This window comes from Myotis daubentonii, chromosome 13 (genome assembly GCF_963259705.1).
Source record: "Myotis daubentonii chromosome 13, mMyoDau2.1, whole genome shotgun sequence".
NCBI lineage: Eukaryota > Metazoa > Chordata > Mammalia > Chiroptera > Vespertilionidae > Myotis > Myotis daubentonii.
This window is the reverse complement of record NC_081852.1, coordinates 18,614,952-18,636,862: the sequence shown is the minus strand read 5'-3', so window position 1 is coordinate 18,636,862 and position 21,911 is coordinate 18,614,952. Positions and strand designations below refer to the sequence as shown.

General features: G+C 43.3%; 1 protein-coding gene across 8 annotated transcripts in view; it reads left to right on the top strand.

The window, feature by feature from the left end:
- The first annotated feature begins 1,158 nt into the window (after positions 1–1,158).
- KAT6B (lysine acetyltransferase 6B) overlaps positions 1,159–21,911 on the top strand; it is a 183,621-nt gene continuing 162,868 nt past the window's right edge. For 2 of the 8 annotated variants that reach the window (XM_059662299.1, XM_059662300.1), the window contains exons 1-3: positions 2,098–2,413; positions 15,346–15,416; positions 19,061–19,939. In XM_059662299.1, the coding sequence (XP_059518282.1) occupies positions 19,319–19,939 (621 nt within the window). In that variant the 5' untranslated portion in view covers positions 2,098–2,413; positions 15,346–15,416; positions 19,061–19,318. Of the gene's footprint in view, positions 1,306–2,093; positions 2,414–15,345; positions 15,417–19,060; positions 19,940–21,911 lie in introns of those variants that run through there. The other 6 variants (XM_059662295.1, XM_059662294.1, XM_059662297.1 and 3 more) reach the window with 6 other exon arrangements.

The window sequence follows — 21,911 nt, the reverse complement described above, 5'->3', positions numbered from 1 at the left end:
TGGCATCAGGATTCCAAGATGTCAACCAGGGCAGGAAGCCGGGGCCCATTCTCCCTGGCACCTGGCATCACCCCGCCAAGGCTCAAGCTGCCCTTGACTCCGGGGACGGACTTGGGTCAACAGGTGGTTTCCCACCCAGTCCACCATGCCTGAGACCTGGTCCTGTCACAAAGCCATCCTTCTCCTCCTCCTCCTCTCAAAGAAATGGCGCCTGGGAAGGGAAACTTCGTACTCCAAACTCTAAGAGGCATTGCTCGAGTCCACTTTTCCTATTTTCTTAAGTCTCCCCTGCCAGCATCCCACCCATCTCCCGGTGAGAAGTCTTCGGAGTCTGGAGGGCGCTGGGAGGCATGCGGGCAGCGTCAGTGGCCCAGCTCGGGCGGCCAGAGGAGCCCCCCGCCCCGCTCCTGTGGCCTCAGGAACTCGGGGGGCCCAGGGGAAGTCTGGAAAACCGAACTTCGCCATCAGCTCTCCTCCGAGCGCCGGCTACAGGAGCCGGGGGGAAGGGCCCCCCGCGGTCCCCCACCCCCCAGCACCCCTGCCATCCGGCCACACCGCCCTAGAAAGCGCTCGGACCGCAGCTCAGCTCCCTGCGCCCCGCAGGCCGGGAGGGCATCTAGGGGGGCAGTTCCCCTCGCCAGCCCGCCTCTGACATCCCCACTCCCCCCAAGGATGCCGCGGCCGTGCCCTGTCCGCAGTCGCTGAATGTCACTGCTCCCTCTTCCCGATCAGGGTAGACACCGCTCCCGAGGCATCCCCCACCCCAAAACTGTCGCGACCGCCCGAGGGGGCCAGGCCCAGGCGGAGGACGAAGTTTGGGGCCCACGGCGGCGGGAGGGGGGCGGCTTGGCGAGGACCGCACCTCTCAGTCCCCGTCCGGCCGTGCACACTCCCCGCCCCAAACGGCCCAGCCGTCCCCATCCTCCCGCGGACACCGGCATCCCTGCTCTCCCCCGAGGGCGGCGAGCGGAGCCCCCCGGGGCGGAGGCAGGTACCCCCGGGGCGGGGACTGGGGCGGGCGGGGTCCCGGCTGCGCCCCCGGCCGGGCCGGGCGGGCTAGCTGGCGGCGCGGGGGGAGCGGGGCTGGGCGGCGCTGCCTCGGGCTCTGTGCGCTGCAGCCCGGAGCCGAGGAGGAGGAGGCGGAGGAGGAGAAGGAGGCGGCGGCGGTGGGTCCCGGGCGGGGGGAGCGCGGCGCTGCGGACCCGGGCGGCTGGCAAAGGACGAGGCGGAGGCTGAGGAAGGCAGCGGGGAGACCCAGGCTGCAGCAACAAAGAGCAGCCAACGATTGGCCGGGCTGCAGGCGAGGTTAGTCGGGGACCCGGGTGGCTGGAGGCAGCGGCGAACGGTACACGTGCTTGCAGACACGGGCGAGTGTGGAGCCGGGGGGTGCACGCCCGGCGGGGTAGGTGCTTGCTCCCCCTCGGCATGGGATGGGAAGGAGGCTGCAGTGACATCGTCCTGCCTGCACTCGGCCTGGGACTTGCAGGTTAGGGGGTGTGTGGGGGGGAAGGATGCGAGCCAGGGGGCGGGCGAGTAGTCGCCCGGGACGGGACGGGGTAGGGTGGAGGAGGGGGCGGGATGGAACGCTCCGGGCGGCGCGCCCGTCCGCGCGCTCCACCGCGGGAGTTGACGATGGAGAACCTCGAATTTTAACTTCGCGTGCCCGCCCGCGCGCGCCCGCCCGCGCCCACCCCTAAATCCTGCGGCGGCCGCCAGCGATCAGCTCTCACACAAACTTTAGCTGCGGGGCTAGGGGGTTTGGGGTTGAGTGGGGGAGGGGAGAGGGAAAAAGGCCCTCTGATTGGCGTTGCTTGCAGCCAATAAGGCCAAGCGCCTTTCCTGCGAGTAGACCCAATCCATTTCTAGAGGTAGAGGGGGCGGGGAGGTGGAAGTAGAGGTGGCGCGGCGTCTGGGAGAGAGAAAAGGGCTGGACCAATAGGTGCTCAGAAGAGGCGGGCCCAGAGGTCTGTCGATTGGTACTGGCAGTGAACCCTCCCCCGGGGTGGTGCCGGAGGGGGGATGCTGGGTCGAGGGGTGTGTTTATGCGGAGCCAAGATGACCGGCAGGAACCTGCCCCAATGGGCTGCAGCCTGGTTAGTGTGTGGGTGACGGACAGATCTGTAGGCCAACGAGTGGCCCTAAGTGTCTGCGGTCTTGCCCAATGGAGCAGCGCTGGGGCGGGGCCGCGGCTCGGGTTTAATGAGACTCCATTGGGCTGTAATCAGTGTCATGTCGGATTCATGTCAACGACAACAACAGGGGGACACAAAATGGCGGCGGCTTAGCTCCTACCCCTGGCGGCGGCGGCAACGGTGGCGGCGGCGACGGCACCTCCTCCAGGCGGCAGCCGCGGCTTCTTTCTCAGGCAGCGCCAGCGCCCAAGGCAGGCGCGGTGGCGGTGGCGCGCGGCCAGGTCTGTCACCCACTCCGCGCGTTCCCAGGGGGTGGAGACTGAGCGGGAGGGGGGCGGAAGGGGGACAGGGGGCTTGTTAGGCCCCTCCCACAGGCCTCTGCGCGAGGGTCACCGCGGGGCCGCTTGGGGTCGGGCTGCCCCTGAGCGTGACGGTAGGGGGCGGGGAAACGGGAGGAAGGACAGTCCCCGCCCCTCAGCGGGGCCTCCAGGGCAAGGGGCGGGACTAGGAGTGCAGGGGGCGGGGCGACCTAGGAGTGGGTGGGGCTCGGGTGGTCGGGAGGCGGGGGCTTGGAGTGGGTTTCAGAGTGGGAGGGACTTGGCAGGACAGGAGTGGTGGGGGGGCGCTGGTGTCTGTGGAGGACTGGTGAGGACTGGTGAGGGCGTGGATGGGAGGGGGAATGAGGTGTGCAAACTGGTGCAGATGGGAGAGTAGGAAGAGATGCAATATTGGAGATGTGAAGGGGGACCAAGGGGTATGTGAGGGCAGGTGAAAGGCTGCAGAAGGGTGAACTGTTGCAGGAGGGTGAGATTGCAGTGACCTGGGGCCAGAGTGGGTTTGGGTGTGGTGGATGTGGAGTAGAGTCGAGAAAGCGGTGCAGAGTAGATGTTGGATTGGGGCAAGTATTGGGGGAATGTGAAGAGCAGGTGCAGTTGTGGGAAGGAGGTATGGGGATGAATCGGCACGTTGGAATAGGAAGGTTTGCTAGCTGAGGGGTCTATGAAGCATTAAACATGGGAGGATGGTATGGATATGCTTGGGAGAGTCTCAGAAAGATGGTAAGATGGCAGAGCTGACATAATTGTAAAGGGAGGCTACTTAGAAGTTGTAAAATATACCTATGGCAGAAAATCTCATGGGGATAGAGGGTTCAGGAGGGTGGAAAGAGGCAGGTGTGAAGAAAGATGGGTGGGGCTGGGCACTAGTCTGGGGGAATGTGATTTGGTGGACTGCCTAAGGAGTTAGGATGGGGCAAAGGAAGGTGTTGGCTTGGGAGGCAGGGTTGTTTGATAGGCTGGATTTCTTGGGTGAAATGTGAGCTGGAGTCTTCAGTGTGGGGCAGGAGAAGGGGAACAAGGTGTCTGTCTCAGGAAGACTGCTGTGGGCAGAGTGCAAGGAGTTGTGGGAGCCTAGGGGCAAGGCAGAAGAGGGGCTACAAATCCCCCATGAAGGAGCTTAAACCCTGCAGTTGGGAGAGGGTGTTGGGATATGCTAAAGAAACCAGTGAACCAAGAATGTTTGGGGTGGAGGTACCAGAAAAGTCAAGGTACAGAGTATATGAACACTCTTTCATATGGACAGGAGATGAGAGTATAGCATATGGGAATTAGTTATGGTGGGGTAGAGTTCTGTGGTCCTCAAAAAAAAATGGTGTGTGTGTGTGGTTTGTTTGTTTTTGATGTGATTATGAGTAAAGTACATTCTGCCGGTTTTACTTGTGTACCCTAGATTTTCTGGGATAGCCCTGAAATAAAACACTCTATTATTTTGCTATTCATAAATTCTTCAAACATGTATCAAAATGGATTGGGACAATCCTTTTATGTTTTTGAGAAGGAAAGATTGCATGTTTCAGTAAAGGATAAGATTCTTACCTGAGATCTACTTAGGGTTGAAAGTTGGAGAGGCAAAGTGATGGTTAAAAAAAGAAGAAAAAAACAGAAGCAGAGGGAGGTTTTAACATTAAAAGAGGAACTTAGGGGAATGACTGGCTGGTGGTAATGACAAATTTTGCCTACTAGCCATACCCAGGCCTCCGAGTAGCATGGATGTTGTGTCATTGCCGTTATACCAAATGTTTCTGTCATGCGCTGCTTGTGAAGATAAGGTGGAAACTGTCAGGTGTAATGCATAAGATGAAGGAAAGCAAAATAGGGTGAGTGTTGGAAGGTAGTTGAGGAAGTTTGATAATTTTAATGTACTTAAGGAACTTTCATATACTGGTTAGAAGATTTAATTTAACTAACTGATCTGGTTTTGTTAAATGCCAGGATTCCTAACAGGAGACTTTTTAGTCTCTTAGTTCCCTGCAAAATACCTTCAGTTTTTCTGGATATAGATGCCTGTATTTGTACAAGGTGAGAGAAAAGGAAATTGTTTTATGAAAGTAGGGATGTGTGAGCTGTAGTGATCATTTCTTTGCTTGCAGAATAGGAAATGACACGTGGATGGGAGAAGTGTGATGAAGGGCTATTTCTTCCCTATAATGCTTTTTTCAAAAAATTAATTTTATTTTTTAATCCTCACCTGAGGATATTTTTCCATTGATTTTTTAGAGAGAGTGGAAGAGAGAGGGAAAGACAGAGAAATATCGATGTGAGAGATACACATCGATTGATTGCCTCCTGCAGGAGCCCTGACCAGGGCCCAGGCTGAGGAGGAGGTACGTGCCTTTGACCGGAATCGAACCTGGGACCCTTTGGTCCCCAGGCTGAACTCTATCCACTGAGCCAGACTGTCTAGAGCTCTTTCCTATAATGTTTTAATTCGCATTTCCAAAGCACCTTTAAGCACCTTTATATATAGGACTCCCACAATCCTCCACAACTTTTGTATTATCCTTTCCACCTTGTGAGATGTTTAAGTTGTTTCTGGTCTGGGGAAATTGTGAACAAAGCTGCTATGAGTGTTCTACCATCATCTGGTGCACATGTGTACATGTTTCTCTAAGGTGTACACCTAGGAATGAAATTGCTTGTTCATAGGTGACCATTTATCATGCCTTATGCCTGTTGTCCCTCTGTAATCAGTATAACACCCTTATTTCTCAAAAATGTCTGGATTTGGATGATGAGTTGTACAGTCTTCCTAGTCATGGGGTTATGCTTGTCTTCAACTTGACTAGGTGCCAAACTGTTTTCCAAAGTGTTATATCAGGTTACACTCCTTCCACGGATATATGAAAGTTCCCATTGCCTCTCCAACTCTGTCTTGTTAGCTTTTCAAATTAGCCAATCTGGTAAACTTTGCATTTACCTGATATTAATCAGGTTGAACAGCTTTTTGTAGGCTGTTTGGATTTCTTCATTTATAAGGTTCCTGTTCAAGTCTGTTCCCTATTTTTTTTTTAAATTCTTTATTTACTCTGGAATCAAAGCCTTTTCGTGTGTATGTTGCAAAATGCTTTCGTCCATTCTGTGGTTTGCCTTTTCACTCTCTTTATGGTGTCTTTAAATGAACCAAAGTTCTTAATTTTAATGGAGTCAAATTTATTGGTCTTTTCTTTATGATTAGTGCTTTTTGTGTCTTGTTTTAAGACTCTTTTCCTACCCTTAGGTCAAGTAGATATTCTATATAGTATTATCTTCTAACAGCTTTATCGACCTTAAAAGATGTGTGATTATAAGTAAAATAGTCTTCTTGATCCCATCCTCACCTTTATAAATCTGTTTTTATTTTTCCTCTCTTTCTTCCGTTTTCTGTCTTGACTTTTTACTTCTCTGCAGCTATAACTAAGAACCAGGTGCTGACTTCTCCTGTCTCTTAGGAGAAAGTGGTCATATAGACAAGTTCAGCCAGATTAGATTTTATAGGTCTCCAGCTAACTGTATTGCCCTTTTTCCTTTTATGAGCTAGCATTTTATTGTGTTCCTGCTATGTGTCTGTCACTATCCTTGGTTCTTTCATATTTGTTATCTCAAGTATTCCTCTTTACAGTTCTACAAAAAAGAGATGAGAAAACTTAAGACTTAGACTGATTAAGTAACATGTCCAGTATCCCCCAGCTTCAGTAGCTAGCAAAGTGAGGACTTGATTCCTGAACTCTCTAGATACATCCCATCATAGCACACCTTATTTAATAAGATTTCAGAAGCATATTTGATAATATCTCAAAATGATGAGAATAACATTACTTTTTTTTTTGAATATATTTTATTGATTTTTTACAGAGAAGAAGGGAGCGAGAGAGAGAGTCAGAAACATCGATGAGAGAGAAACATCGATCAGCTGCCTCCTGCACACCTCCTACTGGGGATGTGCCTGCAACCCAGGTACATGCCCTTGACCGGAATCGAACCTGGGACCTTTCAGTCTGCAGGCCGACGCTCTATCCACTGAGCCAAACCGGTTTCGGCGAGAATAACATTACTTTTAACATCATCCTAACTATTGCATATAGAGACAATTATTGTGAAACTAGATAAAATTATTGACTTCTGTGTATAAAAAATAAAATTTAGAATAGGTAAAGTTAGAGCAGACAGTGGACCTTAAGGGGTCCTTGGATGGGCAATAGAGGTTTCTCTGAAAGCCCTTGAATTTGTATGCAAATGTCTGTATGTACAAGTATTCATTTAAAAAAAGAGATCTTTAATTTTCTTGAGATTCTCAGAGGGGAACCCTACTTTGTTTCCAGGCTACCCTGGATATCCTGTTTGAAGACATATAGTGATAAAGTTAAGTGGTCTGTGTTTTCAAGATAATCTTTTACAAATTTAGATGGCAGATTTTTTTTCTTGTCATTAAAATACGCTGAAGCTAATTTGTAATCATGAAGAAATCTAGGATTGAATAGAAAATTTTTAAAGGCCAAGAAAAAGACACTCTAGATTCAGTTGATTATTTCTAAGTGAAAGTGCTTAGTTATATACATCATTACTAATCAGTGTATCCTGGCTCCAAAGGCCCCACGACTTCAAGTGACTTTGCATCTTGTCTCCAAAATCCTGTTTTACAAGGGATCAGATTTCCTACGAGGCTCTTTGCAGTGTGATTAAAGTTCAGAGACCGAAACTATTGAGCACTTCAGTGCAGGGGTGACTGTGCAAACCCAATTCATGGGCTTCACCAGGAGATTTGGGACATGTCTCTACTAATTGATGATGATGATGTTGAAACTAATCTTTGCGAGGGATTATGGAAGCCATAATAATTTATTGATGGTTCAGTTATTGTTTGTTGAAGCAGATTTACACAATTATAGTTTAATGACATAACAAGGATATTGTCAACTAGGAGAGCATGGCATGAAATATTAAACTTCTAATTAATATAATATTAGTTGAAAAGATAATTTTTATGGTGATTTAGCCTCTTAGAAATACTTGGAAAACATTATTAGCTTAAGAATTAAAATCTCTCTATGTTAATGAGTAGTGAGAAAGAATTTAGTAGTAGTATTCTAAAAAGATGGGGAATTAAATATTCAATTAAACTAACATGTATCGAGTACTTACTCTGGGCTTGCTGCGTAGTTAGATATATAAATATAAGTTGAACCAGATTGATGTTTGGAGAAATGAAATACTCCATTGCTTTTGTTTGTCCCTTCAGTCATCCTTCCCTCCAACCTGTACTGGATGGATACTGTTCCCAGAGTGATTCAAACATTTAACAATGTGTGCGTGCACAAGTTCGAGTGTATGTGTGAGCTTTTAGAGCAGCGCTTCTCAACCTGTGGGTCGCAACCCTTTTGGCGGTCAAACGACCCTTTCACAGGGGTCGCCTAAGACCATCCTGCATATCAGATATTTACATTACGATTTATAACAGTAGCAACATTACAGTTATGAAGTAGCAATGAAAATAATTTTTTGGTTGGGTCACAACATGAGGAACTGTATTTAAAGGGCCAGAAGGTTGAGAACCACTGTTTTAGAGAGAGTGGAAAAGAGAGGGAAAGACAGAGAAATATCAGTGTGAGAGAAACACATCAATTAGTTGCCTTCTTTTTTTTTTTTTTTTTTTTTTACTTTTTGTTTTTGTTTTTGTTTTGTTTTTTTTTTTTTTTAAATTAAATCTTTATTGTTCATATTATTACATTTGTTCCTTTTTTTCCCCCCCCATAACTCCCCTCCTCCCAGTTCCCGCCCCACCCTCCGCCCTCACTCCCCACCCACTGTCCTCATCCATAGGTGCACGATTTTTGTCCAGTCTCTTCCCACATCTCCCACACCCCTTTCCCCCCCAAGAATAATCAGTCCATTCCCTTTCTATGTCCCTGATTCTATTATAATCAACAGTCCATTCTGTTCATCAGATTATTTATTCACTTGATTCTTAGATTCACTTGTTGATAGATGCATATTTGTTGTTCTTAATTTGTATCTTTACCTTTTTCTTCCTCTTCCTCTTCTTAAAGGATACCTTTCAGCATTTCATATAATCCTGGTTTGGTGGTGATGAACTCCTTTAGCTTTTCCTTATCTGTGAAGCTCTTTATCTGACCTTCAATTCTGAATGATAGCTTTGCTGGATAAAGTAATCTTGGTTGTAGGTTCTTGGTATTCATCACTTTGAATATTTCTTGCCACTCCCTTCTGGCCTGCAAAGTTTCTGTTGAGAAATCAGCTGACAGTCGTATGGGTATTCCCTTGTAGGTAACTGAGTTACTTTCTCTTGCTGTTTTTAAGATTCTCTCTTTATCTTTTGCTCTTGGCATTTTAATTATGATGTGTCTTGGTGTGGTCCTCTTTGGATTCCTTTTGTTTGGGGTTCTCTGAGCTTCTTGGACCTGTAAGTCCATTTCTTTCACCAGGTGGGGGAAGTTTTCTGTCATTATTTCTTCAAATAGGTTTTCAATATCTTGCTCTCTCTCATCTTCTGGCACCCCTATAATTCTGATGTTGGTACGCTTGAAGCTGTCCCAGAGGCTCCTTACACTATCCTCGCATTTTTGGATTCTTTTTTCATTTTGCTTTTCCGGTTGGATGTTTTTTGCTTCCTCGCATTTCAAATCATTGACTTGATTCTTGCGCTCCTCTGGTCTGCTGTCGGGCGTCTGTATAATATTCGTTATTTCAGTCTGTGTGTGCTTAATTTCTAGTTGGTTCCCCAATATAAGATCGAGGGTCTTATTAGTTTTCGTGTAGATCTCATTAAGTTTATCAGCAGCTTCTAAACAGTTCTTGAGAGACCTTAAAAGTGTGGTTCTGAACTCTATTTCTTCCATTGACAATTTTGTCCTGTTTCTTTGTCTCCGCATTTTGTTATGCTTCCTTGGTGCACCCCCTAGTGGTCTTTGTTCACAGTCTTATAGATAAATCTTGATTGTTGTAGCTAATTCCAGGGAGGGTTTGACCTCCAGGCCAAGTGGCTATGAGAATCAGCTGTGTCAGCTGTGAGAGAACTTCTGTCCTCTAGGGAGGTGCTAATCTAGCCTTTGCCTGAGGCTATCCGGCAAAGGCCTCTGTGCAGGGCTTGGGCGGGGCGGGTCGCACAGGATCAACAGGGTGGGCCGGAGAGAGCAGTTATGGCGGCTCTCAGTCCTGTCCCAAGGGGCTCTGCCTCTCCGAGTCCCAGCACCCGCTGCAAAGCTCGGAGAGAAAGCTGCACTCGCTCTGACCGAAGCCAGACAGTCCCGCCTCTCCCGTTTGAGTCTGGGTCCCCAAAGACTCGCCCGGATCTGGTGCTCAGAGTCTGCGACTCCCTCCCGATTGAAAACAACAACCGCACCCTCCGCCGCCAGCCCGCTCCGCGCACTCCGCACCTCAGAATTTGACTTCAGCACTGCGCCTCCTCTGAGTGTCCGTATGCGTTTCTCTTTCCTCCTAGTTGTAGGACTTCCACTCAGCCAGCGTTCCTGTGGCTCTGGGTGATGTCCCTTCCGTTTTTTGGTTTCACTTTTGAAGTAGTTGTTCAAAGCAGCAAACTCCGGCGTTAACCTATGCCGCCATCTTGGTTCTCCAATTAGTTGCCTTCTAAATGAACCCCAACCAGGACCCAGGCTGGGGAGGAGCCTGCAACCAAGGTATGTGCCCTTGACCTGAATCGAACTTGGAACCCTTTGGTCTGCAGGCCGACGCTCTATCCACTGAGCCAAACCAGCCAGGGCTCCACTTTGTCTTATAGGGTCACTATTCCTGCAGTGGCTTCCCATTACTTCATCTGTCATGTTCACATGTCTCAGCCTTGCTTTTGTCACAGCCAACTTTATTTCTAAATATATATGTATATATAATTTTATTGATTTTTTTTTTTACAGAGAGGAAGGGAGAGGGATAGAGAGTTAGAAACATCGATGAGAGAGAAACATCGATCAGCTGCCTCCTGCACACCTCCTACTGGGGATGTGCCTGCAACCAAGGTACATGCCCTTGACCGGAATCGAACCTGGGACCCTTCAGTCCGCAGGCTGATGCTCTGTCCACTGAGCCAAACCGGTCAGGGCCCAACTTTATTTCTTATTCCTCTTTAACACACACTCTCTAGCCATGCACATGGACTTGGTGTCACTTTGTCTGACAGCTCATTCTCAGCTTCTGTGCTTTCTAGATTACCTTCATTCATTCACTGATGCATTCATTTAACAAATAGAAATTGAACCCCTCTTATGTTCAAGTTGTGGTCTTGGGAAATCCATGAATCCTGTTATTGTTTTGTTAATCCTCACCAGAGGATATTTTTTCCATTGATTTTTAGAGTGGAAGCGAGGGAAAGGTGGAAGAAAGAGAGAGAAACATCAATGTCAGAAAGACCCATTGATTGGTTGCCTCCTGCTTGTGCCCCAATCAGGGCTGGGAAGAACCTGCAATCCAGGTATGTACCTTTGATGGATTTCGAACCTGAGACCCGGTGGTGTGCAGGCCAACGCTTTAACCATTGAGCACATAAGCCAGGCTGAATCCTGTTTTTATTTTTTTTTAATGGTTTTTTTATTGATTTCAGAGGGAGGGTTAGAAAAATCAATGATAAGAGAGAGAATCATTAATCAGCTGCCTCCTGCATGCCCCCTACTGGGGATTGAGCCTATAACTCAGGCATGTGCTCTGACCGGGAATTGAACCTTGGGTTCCTGGTTCATGGGTCGAAGCTCAACCACTGAGCCACTCCGGCCCAACTGAATCCTGTTCTTAAGAATGTTATAATCTAGTAAGGGAGAAGGGGTCAGTACACAAATAAGCATAATGCAAAATAGAAAATGAATGCCAAAATAGTAAGAAAGCAAAAAGCTTTCCTGTTAGACAAAGAACAGTATGGCTTCTAAGGATTTGAATTTGGGTGAAGAGACCAGGCAGTGGTCCAAGTTCTTCAAGGTCCAGTTAAGGCCCATCCATCCAAGGGTTGTTCTACCTGTCCACATTACGCAAGGTATAGTCACAGTTTTTTCCAGACTTCTTTTCTTCTGTAATCAGGGGAAACCTTTTAAGTGAATCTTATATATGGAGCAGTTAAGGTGGAGGTGCTTTTTTTGGTGCAAGCGGGTGGTGGCCCTAGTGTTTAACACACAAGGGGCAGGTGATATTCAAGGCACTTTTTCACAAGAGATCCAGGGAGCCCAGTTTGAAAACCAGTGGAGGGAGGGGAAATGTTTTGGATTTAGCATCTGAATTAAAATCCTTCTTGATTTAGTGGTCTGAGGTCTTGACCAGATCAGGTCTCAGTTTTTCTTTGGCTACGCTACAGGGTTGTTTTAAGGTTTACAGATAATCTGTGTAAAGTGCCGGGCCCATAGTACTTGTCAAAAAATGGTTGGTATTATTATAGTTTAGTGCTTTGTTTCTTTCAAAAAAATAATTTATTGAGGCAAAATTCATATAACATAAAACTAACCAGTTTAAAGTGAACAATTCAGTGACATTTAGTATATTCACAGTGTTATGTGGCCACCACCTCTACCTAGTTCCAAAACATTTTCATCAATCCAAAATACCCCGCCCCTCCACAGGCCCCACCGATCCATGTTCCGTCTATGGATTTATCTATTCTGGATGTGTCATGTAAATAGAATGATATGATATGTAACCTGTTGTGTCTGGCTTCTTTCACAACATGTTTTTAATTTTTTTAAAAATATGTATTTATTTTAGAGAGAGAGGAAGCAGGGGGGCGGACATCAAGGTGACTGAGAAACATCAACTGGTTGCCTCCTGCACCTGCCCCAACCAGGATCGAACCCACAGCCTGGGTATGTCTCCTGACCAGGAATGGAACTGGCAACCTTTTGATGCGTGGGACAACACTTAACCAACCAAGTTATACTGACCAGGGCCACAAGATGTTTTTGAGGTTCATCCACATTGTACATTGTAGCATGCATTAGTACCTCATTCTTTTTTTTAAATTGACCACAGAGAGAAGGGAGGGGAGGGGGGCGGGAAGAGAGAGAAAGAGAGAAAGAAACATGGATTGGTTGCCTCCTCCATGCATTCATTCCTTTTTATGACTGAATAATAGTCCAGTGTAAGGATAGATACCACATTTTGTTGATCCATTCTTTGGTTGGTGGACATTGAGCTGTTTTGGATTTTTGGCTGTTGTGACTAGTGCTGTCAGGAATTTGTAGATGTTTTCTATTTGAGTACCTACTTTAATTTCTTTGGGGTATATACCTTCATGGTATATACCCCATTAAGTGTAATGGTAGGGCCATATGGTAATTTCATGTTTAACATTTTGAGGCACCACCAAAGAGTGCTTAATTGCCTCTTACCCCATAGCACCTACCATAGAACACCACCTCCATTAACCCCTAGAGTGCCGGGGAGCGCGATTGCGCTCCTCCTGTCTTTCGCCAAAAGTGCCGGGAGCGCTATCAAAGCTTCGAAATGGCGTCCAGTTCTAAGTCTGCTTTTATTAGTGATGATGATATTGCTAAATATGTCAGTATAGTAAAGGTTTCCTTAAGTTTTTGAATATGTAACTTCATTTACTTGCGATTCATAATTTTTTTCCTAAACTGCTGTAAAATCAGCAAAAATGCCTTGGCAATTTTAGCATAGTTGCTAGGATATTGGTTGGCACTCAAAGGGTTAAGTATTTGTTGGTTGTTCTTTGATTAGTATTTTTTTAAAATTTTTTTATTGATTAAGATATTACATGTGTCCTTATCCCCACGTTACCCCCTATCCCCCCATTCATGCCCTCACCCCCCTGTTGTCCGTGTCCATTGGTTAGGCCTATATGCTTGCATATAAGTTCTTTGGTTGATCTCTCTTTGATTAGTATTTATAATCTTACCTCCCAATTCCTATGTTTTGGGCCTCAAGCAGTAATTTTAGGGAACATAGTTGCATCCAGGACTTGAAAGTTAACAAATATCACCATATGGATGATGTTGGATGTTGTCAGACAGCAGATATTTGTTAACCGAGGACACTATTTTGAGCAGCTCTGCCAAAAGTCTGTTCTGGATGGTTATAGAAGAAAAGAAGTTCATGTCCCTTCCCTTAAGCAGTGTTATGTTCCGTTTCAGAAGATACTGTTAAGATTTGTGGATCCTTGTTCAGTTACATAATAGGCCATGAAAAATTCCAGGAGCATATAAAAGTGAGAGCTAAAAATAACTTAGCAAGTAAAACTCTAGATGACAAAAGAGTAAACTCTATTATTAATCTTTATTTTTTTCTACCACTGTTTTTGGCTCATCTATAATCTCATGACTCCAGTGTTATGACATTGATTTTTGAAACAACACACAGCTTTAGTAAAAGCTTGGAGGAAGCTTCACATAATACTTAGGATCCAGGGTATTTTGACTCCTCTTATGCTGACATGAATATTTCTGAACAGTGCTGATATTTATATAATACTAATGAAGCCAAACACTCAGCGTTGGATTAAGCATTTCTCTAGATCTGTTTAGAATAGTTTGTGATGAGTTGATGCAAAGTGTTTTAGTATGATTGTATGATACAACCATATAATTTACTGATATTATTTTGTAGTTAAAAATAAAGAGATTCAAAGCCTCAGAAAGTAGAATAATTTAATTTGATGTAGCAGGAGTCTCTAAAATTAATTTGAAATGATTCAGTCCTGTTTTGATAGCCTTTTAGTCCAACTTTCAAGTTTTTATAGAAAAAAATGAAAAGAGAATAATGATTTTTAGGGTTGAACTGATAGTGCATATAAAACAAATCCTAGTGCTCTGAAAAAGAGAAGTGGTATGGGTAATTCCAGATCAGGAGGGGAAAAAAGCATTTCTATTTGGCTTTTGAATGAATTATGCATTTTCTTTGCTATGGATTTGTATTTCTAGTTAGATACTGCTTAGACTTAAATTGATTTTCAATCTGTTCTCTTAGGGTATACCAATTTATAGTGGGGCCAGTGGAATCAAACAAACCAGCCTAAAATTAAAAAATTTCCTGTGGATAATATACAAAGTGGATAATATACATGTGTTTAGTCAAGAATTGGCTACAGATAAGAGACTTCTGATTTTGCTCCTCTCCTAGCTATGTGTGTGTTAAAAAAACACTGATTCGGCTTGTAGCGAAGAGCTGCTGAGTTACATCTGCTTCTGCGTAATTAACTCTGTTGGTTGGTGTCAGATGAGAGCTAATTTTGAGATTAAATTGAGGAGCCGGGTGTGTATCTGTGGCTGGGGGAGGGGTAAGGGGGACCTAAGGTTCCTTGGTTGTTTGTATAAGATGCAGTTATTCACAGTGTTGTTTTAAATTTATTTTTTGTCTTTGAAGTAAAAATGATCAATACTGTCCTAAAATATGACCTGTGTAAACACATCCTTACTATCGTGGAAACTTGTACATCCCTCTGAGGTGCAGTTAATAGGCCTGATCTTGATATCAATCAGTGCCAAGATGCCAGGTGACCTTTGGGACAAATAGTGAAAATTGCCTGGGATGAGTTTTAAACAATGTTTGATTCTTTTATATTTTTCCCCCCAGAGGAAAAAAACGTTATACCTGCCTGGCTGTTAGAGTAATAGAATTTTTTTTCCTTCCTTGATGAGATTATTCCCTATCACATACCTGATTTTTTAACATTTGGAGAACAGGTGTGACTTTAAAGAAGAGCAAAATTTACCTTTTTAGTCACTTGCTTTAGGACTTCTTTCCTGTCCCGAATCCTCTGTTCTTAAATACTCGTTAGTGATGTGAAAGAGTGAATGCATCACCAAAGGTAGTGTACTAATTACTTAACTCACTGCAGCTGTGTGTATTGAATAGTGAGGAGAGTCTTAGCTGGTTGCTGAATTTAAGGGCTGTCCTCGTGCCCAAATTAACATTTACTTTTTTTCTTTTGGCAGATTTGCCTGAAGATCTGGACAATCTTCTTTTTTTGTCATGGACTATTAAAACATTCGGAGTCCCAATTCTGGTATTTTCCCTTATTATATTTTTAAGATATAAAAAGTCAGTCTTAGTGAAATGTGTTGGTAATAGGTATGAATGATTCTCTTGATTGTGGGTAAGGACTGTGATAACAGCTTGTCATGAAGGTATATTTAGGGCATTTATTAGTTATGAAATACGTTTTGTTTTAAAAATGTATGCTCGTCTGCTTGTGTAATCACGATGCCTGAAAGCAACTTTGCAGTATTGGATACTTTTCTGTGGTCTCTTTTCCTGCTTTCTGCATTTATACTTTGTGGAATCAAATTAAGTTAGTTGATTCATCTTGAATAAATGATGAAAGATGAAATAATTACTTGGACACAGTAAAATGTCTTCTAATGAAATTTTGCCCCAAACCATTTTACTTTGGAAAGGTCAGCTTCCTGTTCTAAACTTCCTAACACAGAACGATTCTTGTGTTCTATCGTGAAAATGGTTGCACTATGATTGCATTCTTACATACACCATGTTACAAGTCTTAACATTTTTGTCAAAGATTTATATAATGACACAGAGGGACATGCTTATTAGATTTGCAGATGACAGATGACAGAATCAAGCAAAGCAGTCTTTAATAGGTTGGAAGATAGCCTCAAACCAATATGATTAACTTGAACTATAGTGAAATTTAAATCTCAGCATTTAATTTTGCACAAAAAAGGGCATGGAGATTCAGCTTGAGAGCATTTTTGAAAGAAGATTTGAGATTTTTCGTTGGCCTGCATGCTTAGCATAGCCGGTGTGTGGCACAGCTGCTAAGAAAGTTCACATAACCTTGGATTGCATTTACAATTGGATAATGCCCAGACTGCCAGTGAGCAGTAAAGAAGGAGGTGCTTGGAAACCATGTGATATGTGGAGGTGTTCAGGCACTGGGATATGAATGGTCTAAAGTGGGGCTGGAGGTAGAATGGGGTTTGATTGCAGTGGTTTTCAGTGTTCAAACATTAGAAATCCTGTCTTATTAAAGAATTAATAAGACTTTCTTGAGATTGTTCCAGGGACAGTAGGACTAGTATGTTAGAAATTATGGTGAGGCAGAATTTGGCCCCTTTGAATAAGAAATAGGTTACAGTTAGATCTGTTCAGTGGCGTGAGCTGCCTCAAAAAGTGACAAATTCTCGGCCTAAATGGTTTGGTTCAGTGGATAGAGTGCCCACCTGTGGACTGAAGGGTCCCAGGTTTGATTCTAGCCAAGGGCACATGCCCAGGTTGCAGGCTTGATCCCCAGTAGGGGGTGTGCAGGAAGCAGCCGATTAATGATTCTCTCACATAATTGATGTTTCTATCTCTCCCAACCTCTCTGAAATCAATAAAAATATATTTTTTGAAAAAGTGACAAATTTCAATTACCAGAAGTATTTTGAGACTTATGGCCCATGTGTTAGGATATTAAACAAGGGACCTTTTACTGGATAACTTGAAGTTGGACTGGATGACCTCTAAGGTTCCTTCAGCTACACGTTTCTGAATCTGAGGGGGGAAATGGAGTGAACATACAGTTTACTGATTGCAAAGAGGACAGTTTTTTTTTTTTTTTTAACTCCTCACCTAAGGGTATTTTTTTCCTACTGATTTTTAGAGAGAGTGGAAGGGAGGGAGGAAGGGGAGGGGAGAGAAACATTGATGTGAGAGAGACACATTGATTGATTGCCTCGCATGTGGCCCGACTGGGCAGGGGATTGAACCTGCATCCTAGATACGTGCCCTTGACCAGGAATCGAACCCACAACCCTTAGGTTCTTGGACCGATGCTCCAACCACTTAGCCTGCAAGCCAGGCATATGCCCTGTCCAGGAATCGAACTGTGACCTCCTGGTTTATGGGCTGCAATTCCACTACTGAGCCACACCAGCTAGGCGAAATTTTCTTATGTGTGAGGCTTGAGAAATAGAATATCTAGCTGAAATAGAAGAATCAGGATTATTGCTTTTTTTTAAGTGTAAGATTTCTTAAAGTAAGTTTAATGTACTTCCATCAGATTTTTTGTGAGGACAATCCTTTTTCAAGTGTCTCTTTCAAGCTGACTAAATAAGTATAGGTCACTGGCCCAACTGTTTTCAGCAACAGAATCTTTGAAAGCAAATGTTATATTTTCCAGGATATCTGGATAAAGTTTTGAGGAAAACATTAATTTCCTTTTTTTAGGTACACTAAATCTTTTTTAGGTACATTAAAACTTTAATTTTGTATTTTATGAGACATTTTTCAGCGTGTAGACATCACATTTGGTGGAAGTGATGACTATATATTGAATATTAAGTAATGTGTTCACTTAGTTCTCTCAATAATTCTGTGAGGGATATATTATTAGTGCCCTAAAAATAAAGTGACTGCAACTGAAGTCAGTTTCCCAGGGTTTCTCTGCTAGACATTGGTGTAGCTGGCACTCATACCATGGGCCTGACTGCAGAGGCAGAACTAACTGGAGCGGGCAGTTACGGCCCAGGTGAAGGTAGTGCTGGACTAAGATGTTAGAATGTGGCGTTTGAGCCTTAAGTTTACTATTGACTATTACCTTGAGTGAGCCCGATCTTCCCCTGAACATCAGCTCCATCTTCCCCTGAACCCACAGTTATCCTAGAGAATGACAAGTTATATGTGAGCACAGTCTTAAACTTAGAACTATAAAAAGAGTTAAGATGTGGATATTATCAGTGCAGAAGTAAGATAGAGGCCAGATTTGACCCAACTCCTAGGCCAGGAGATCTTTGCAGGTGTAATTAATACCAGATTAGAGGTTCAGGGTGATTTTTGTACACCAGGAGGAACTCAGAGAGCAATACATACCACTGTCTCCCTGCAGTCAGATTTGTATGATCCTTCCTTTTATTGAACAGTTTCATGAGTTAACTGGGTAGTAAGATACTTAGAATGCTACATTATTTAAAAGATAAAGGGTTATGCTACTGTATTATTATTTTTTTTATTGACTTTAGAGAGAGGAAGGGAGGGGGATAGAGAGCTAGAAACATCAATGATGAGAGAGAATCATTGATTGGCTTCCTCCTGCACATCCACTACTGGGGACCGAGCCTGCAACCCAGGCATATGCGCTGTCCAGGAAATCGAACTGTGACCGCCTGGTTTATGGGCTGACATTCCACTACTGAGCCACACCAGCTGGGCGAAATTTTCTTATGTGTGAGGCTTGAAAAATATAATATCTAGCTGAAATAGAAGAATCAGGATTATTGCTTTTTTTTAAGCGTAAGATTTCTTAAAGTAAGTTTAATGTACTTCCATCAGATTTTTTGTATCATAGACTTATTCTTTGATGTTGATTTTATGATTATGATAGACATATATCTTGAACCACTTTCATGTATTTTTATTACTTTCAATAAAGGTTATCCATTAAATATATAACTTAGATGTGATCTCTTAAATGCCCCGTAAGTGACCTCATTAAATAATAAGTGAAAAATTCCAAAAAAAAGAAAATTATTTCTCAGACTGAGACCCAATTTCTGGTTGGAAAATATAGTCACTGAGACTTTGTTAGATAATACTTTCCTGTTATTACTTTTGGGATCATTTTGCATTGGAAAAAGTAATACTAAAGAGTCTTTTAATTTATTTTTAGAAGTTCTTTATTAAGAGCCTTCCCCCTTTTTATCCTTCAAGGTCTTGACTTCCTACATAAAGATGTTTTTCGCCCGAATGCAGTCTTTCCTGTTGGTTAAATAAGACATCTATCAACATTTCCTGTTGGTCCTCTTTTTAATCAATTAAGGATGGATGTTTGTAAGATGTTGCTTAATATGTTTTGGAGTACTCTACCCATTTGTTGAATTGTAAATGACTTTTAAATGTGCAAGTTCTGTTAAATACAAGGAGAACCTCTATGGGTAACTCTTGTATTGAAGAAGTCATTTGTCAACCATGGTAAAACTTGCAAACCCACTTTATACAGAGTGGATTCTTGAAGCTATACAGAAAATAAAAAAGCAAAAGCAAAGGCCCTCTGAAGAGAGAATCTGCCATGCAGTCAGTACTTCCCATGGGTTGGATAAGAAGACAGTCTCTGAACAGCTGGAGCTCAGTGTTCAGGATGGCTCCGTTCTCAAAGTCACCAACAAAGGCCTTGCCTCCTATAAGGACCCAGACAACCCTGGGCGCTTCTCAGCAGTTAAACCAGGCACTTTTCCTAAGTCAACCAAGGGGTCTAGAGGAACATGTAATGATCTTCGCAATGTGGATTGGAACAAACTTTTAAGGAGAGCAATTGAAGGACTTGAGGAGCCAAATGGCTCCTCCCTGAAGAACATAGAGAAGTATCTCAGAAATCAAAGTGATCTCACAAGCACCACCAACAACCCAGCCTTTCAGCAGCGGCTGCGGCTGGGGGCCAAGCGCGCAGTGAACAATGGGAGGTTACTGAAAGATGGACCGCAGTACAGGGTCAATTATGGAAGCTCAGATGGCAAAGGGGCTCCCAAATACCCCAGTGCTTTCCCATCCTCGCTTCCACCTGTCAGCCTTCTACCCCATGAGAAAGACCAGGTAAGTGAAGAGAGAATGTTAATGCATTCTACATATTGCCCGTTCAACTTGTATAGTTTCAGTTAAATTTTTTAAGGACAAAAGTTCTGAGTCAAGTTTGAATGTTTTGCCTTAGAGCAGGCTTTTATATTTTAAAATGTATATACTGTCTTACAATATAAGTGTTCTGTATTGTTTTACAATGTATTGAGGGCTTTCTTGTTGGTTGATTAAGAATTTAATGTGGTGATTTTGTGATGTGTGTGTGTGTTTTTTAAATATGTTTTTATTTATTTCAGAGAGGAAGGGAGAGGGAGAGATATAGAAACATGAATGATGAGAGAGATTCATTGATTTGCTGCCTCCTGCACACCCCCTATTGGGGATCAAGCCCGCAACCCGGGCATGTGCCCTGCTGGGAGTTGAACCTGGGACCTCTTGGTCCATGGGACGACGCTCAATCCACTGAGCCACCACAGCCAGGCTGTGATTTGTTTTTTAAACTCTAATTGTTAACCTGCTAACTGGTGAGCTCTTGAAGGGACCAGGATAGATAACTTTAATCCTCCTTCCTCAAGTCAGGATCATATATATATTTAAAAAACCTAAGAAAGGCCACTGTATATTTTTCTCTTTTTATTATTTATTATTTATTATTTATCTTTAGTTTTGGCTTTATTGAGGCATAATTGACATTTTCCTCTTATTATTTTCAGAGAAGAAGAATTTATAGACCAATTATTTTAATACTGATAGTCTATGCATTCCTAGAATTGTTTTAATATGTGACCTAAGTCCCGCCTATTTCAATTTGAAGTCATTTATTATTGCCTTCTTCTTAGAGATTGAAAATGAAAATTTTGTCTCATAAAGTTTCTTACACTCTTTGGTTTCTCTGGGCCTTATGTTATTTCTGTAGTATTTATACATATATGGCAGATTTCTTCTTAGTTACTGCTATACTCCTGCTCTTAGATTGAGTGGGATTTTTCTTTGTTTTGTTTCAAAGCAACTGAAATTACTCCCCAAAATAAACCAAAATAGAGCAATAGCAAAATTGTCTATAATAATCCAGGCCCTCCAGTTTTCAGGCTTGTTGTCTGCCCTTTGGGCAAGTGGATGCATTTGTATCAGTTGACTTTACATCTTATAAAACTTTAACCATTGGATAGAAAGGGTGGCTGTAAATGTTAACGACATTTTTAGAAGTGGTGGAAATAGTACTGCTAGGAAACATTGTGCTCCTGGTGGGTATTTTTTCTCTTTGGCTACTGCCAACCCTTACGATTGACCTTGCTGCCCTCAGTGCTTTAAGCTGATAGGGACCCAGCTCTAGAAACTGGGCAGGACCAGGTGGTTTGCCTTTCCATGGACCAATATGAGCCCTAGAGTTTATATCTTAACTATATTTTTATTTTATTAGTTTTCCTCAACATTTATTTTACGCTTTGCTGGTATTTGTGTTTGTGTAACCAACTCTCAGTTCTTTGTGACAGAATGTGGACATAAAGAAAGAAGTAAACCTAGGGAATTTTCTTTTAAATAACACTTGTTTAAAAAAATTACAGCAAGTGACTCAAATCCTAATTCCTGTGTCTGACACAGCCACACTAAGCACTTCTGTTTCTCATTAAATATTTTTATAAAAGCTTATCCCTTGAGGAGATTCCTCAAGGGAATATAGAGCCATTTCTTGATGGACTTGAATCTCTTTGGTTTTAAAATATATACATCACCCTAAGGTATATTAAGGTTTTATAATGATCAGGTATGTGGACTAATTCAGGTAGCTTTAGGCAATTTAATATGTTTCAATAATTTTGTGATCCAGAGGATATTTTTACTTGTGATAGAGAAATGACTTCAAATTTTCCACAGTCCCTTTCCTTCTCTTTCACCTTGCCCACCATTTCTTGCTAACCTTATCGTATTTTTTTTTTTTTTACAGCATCTGTACTGAAGTATTTTTAGTCTAAAGGAAAATTCATGTCTG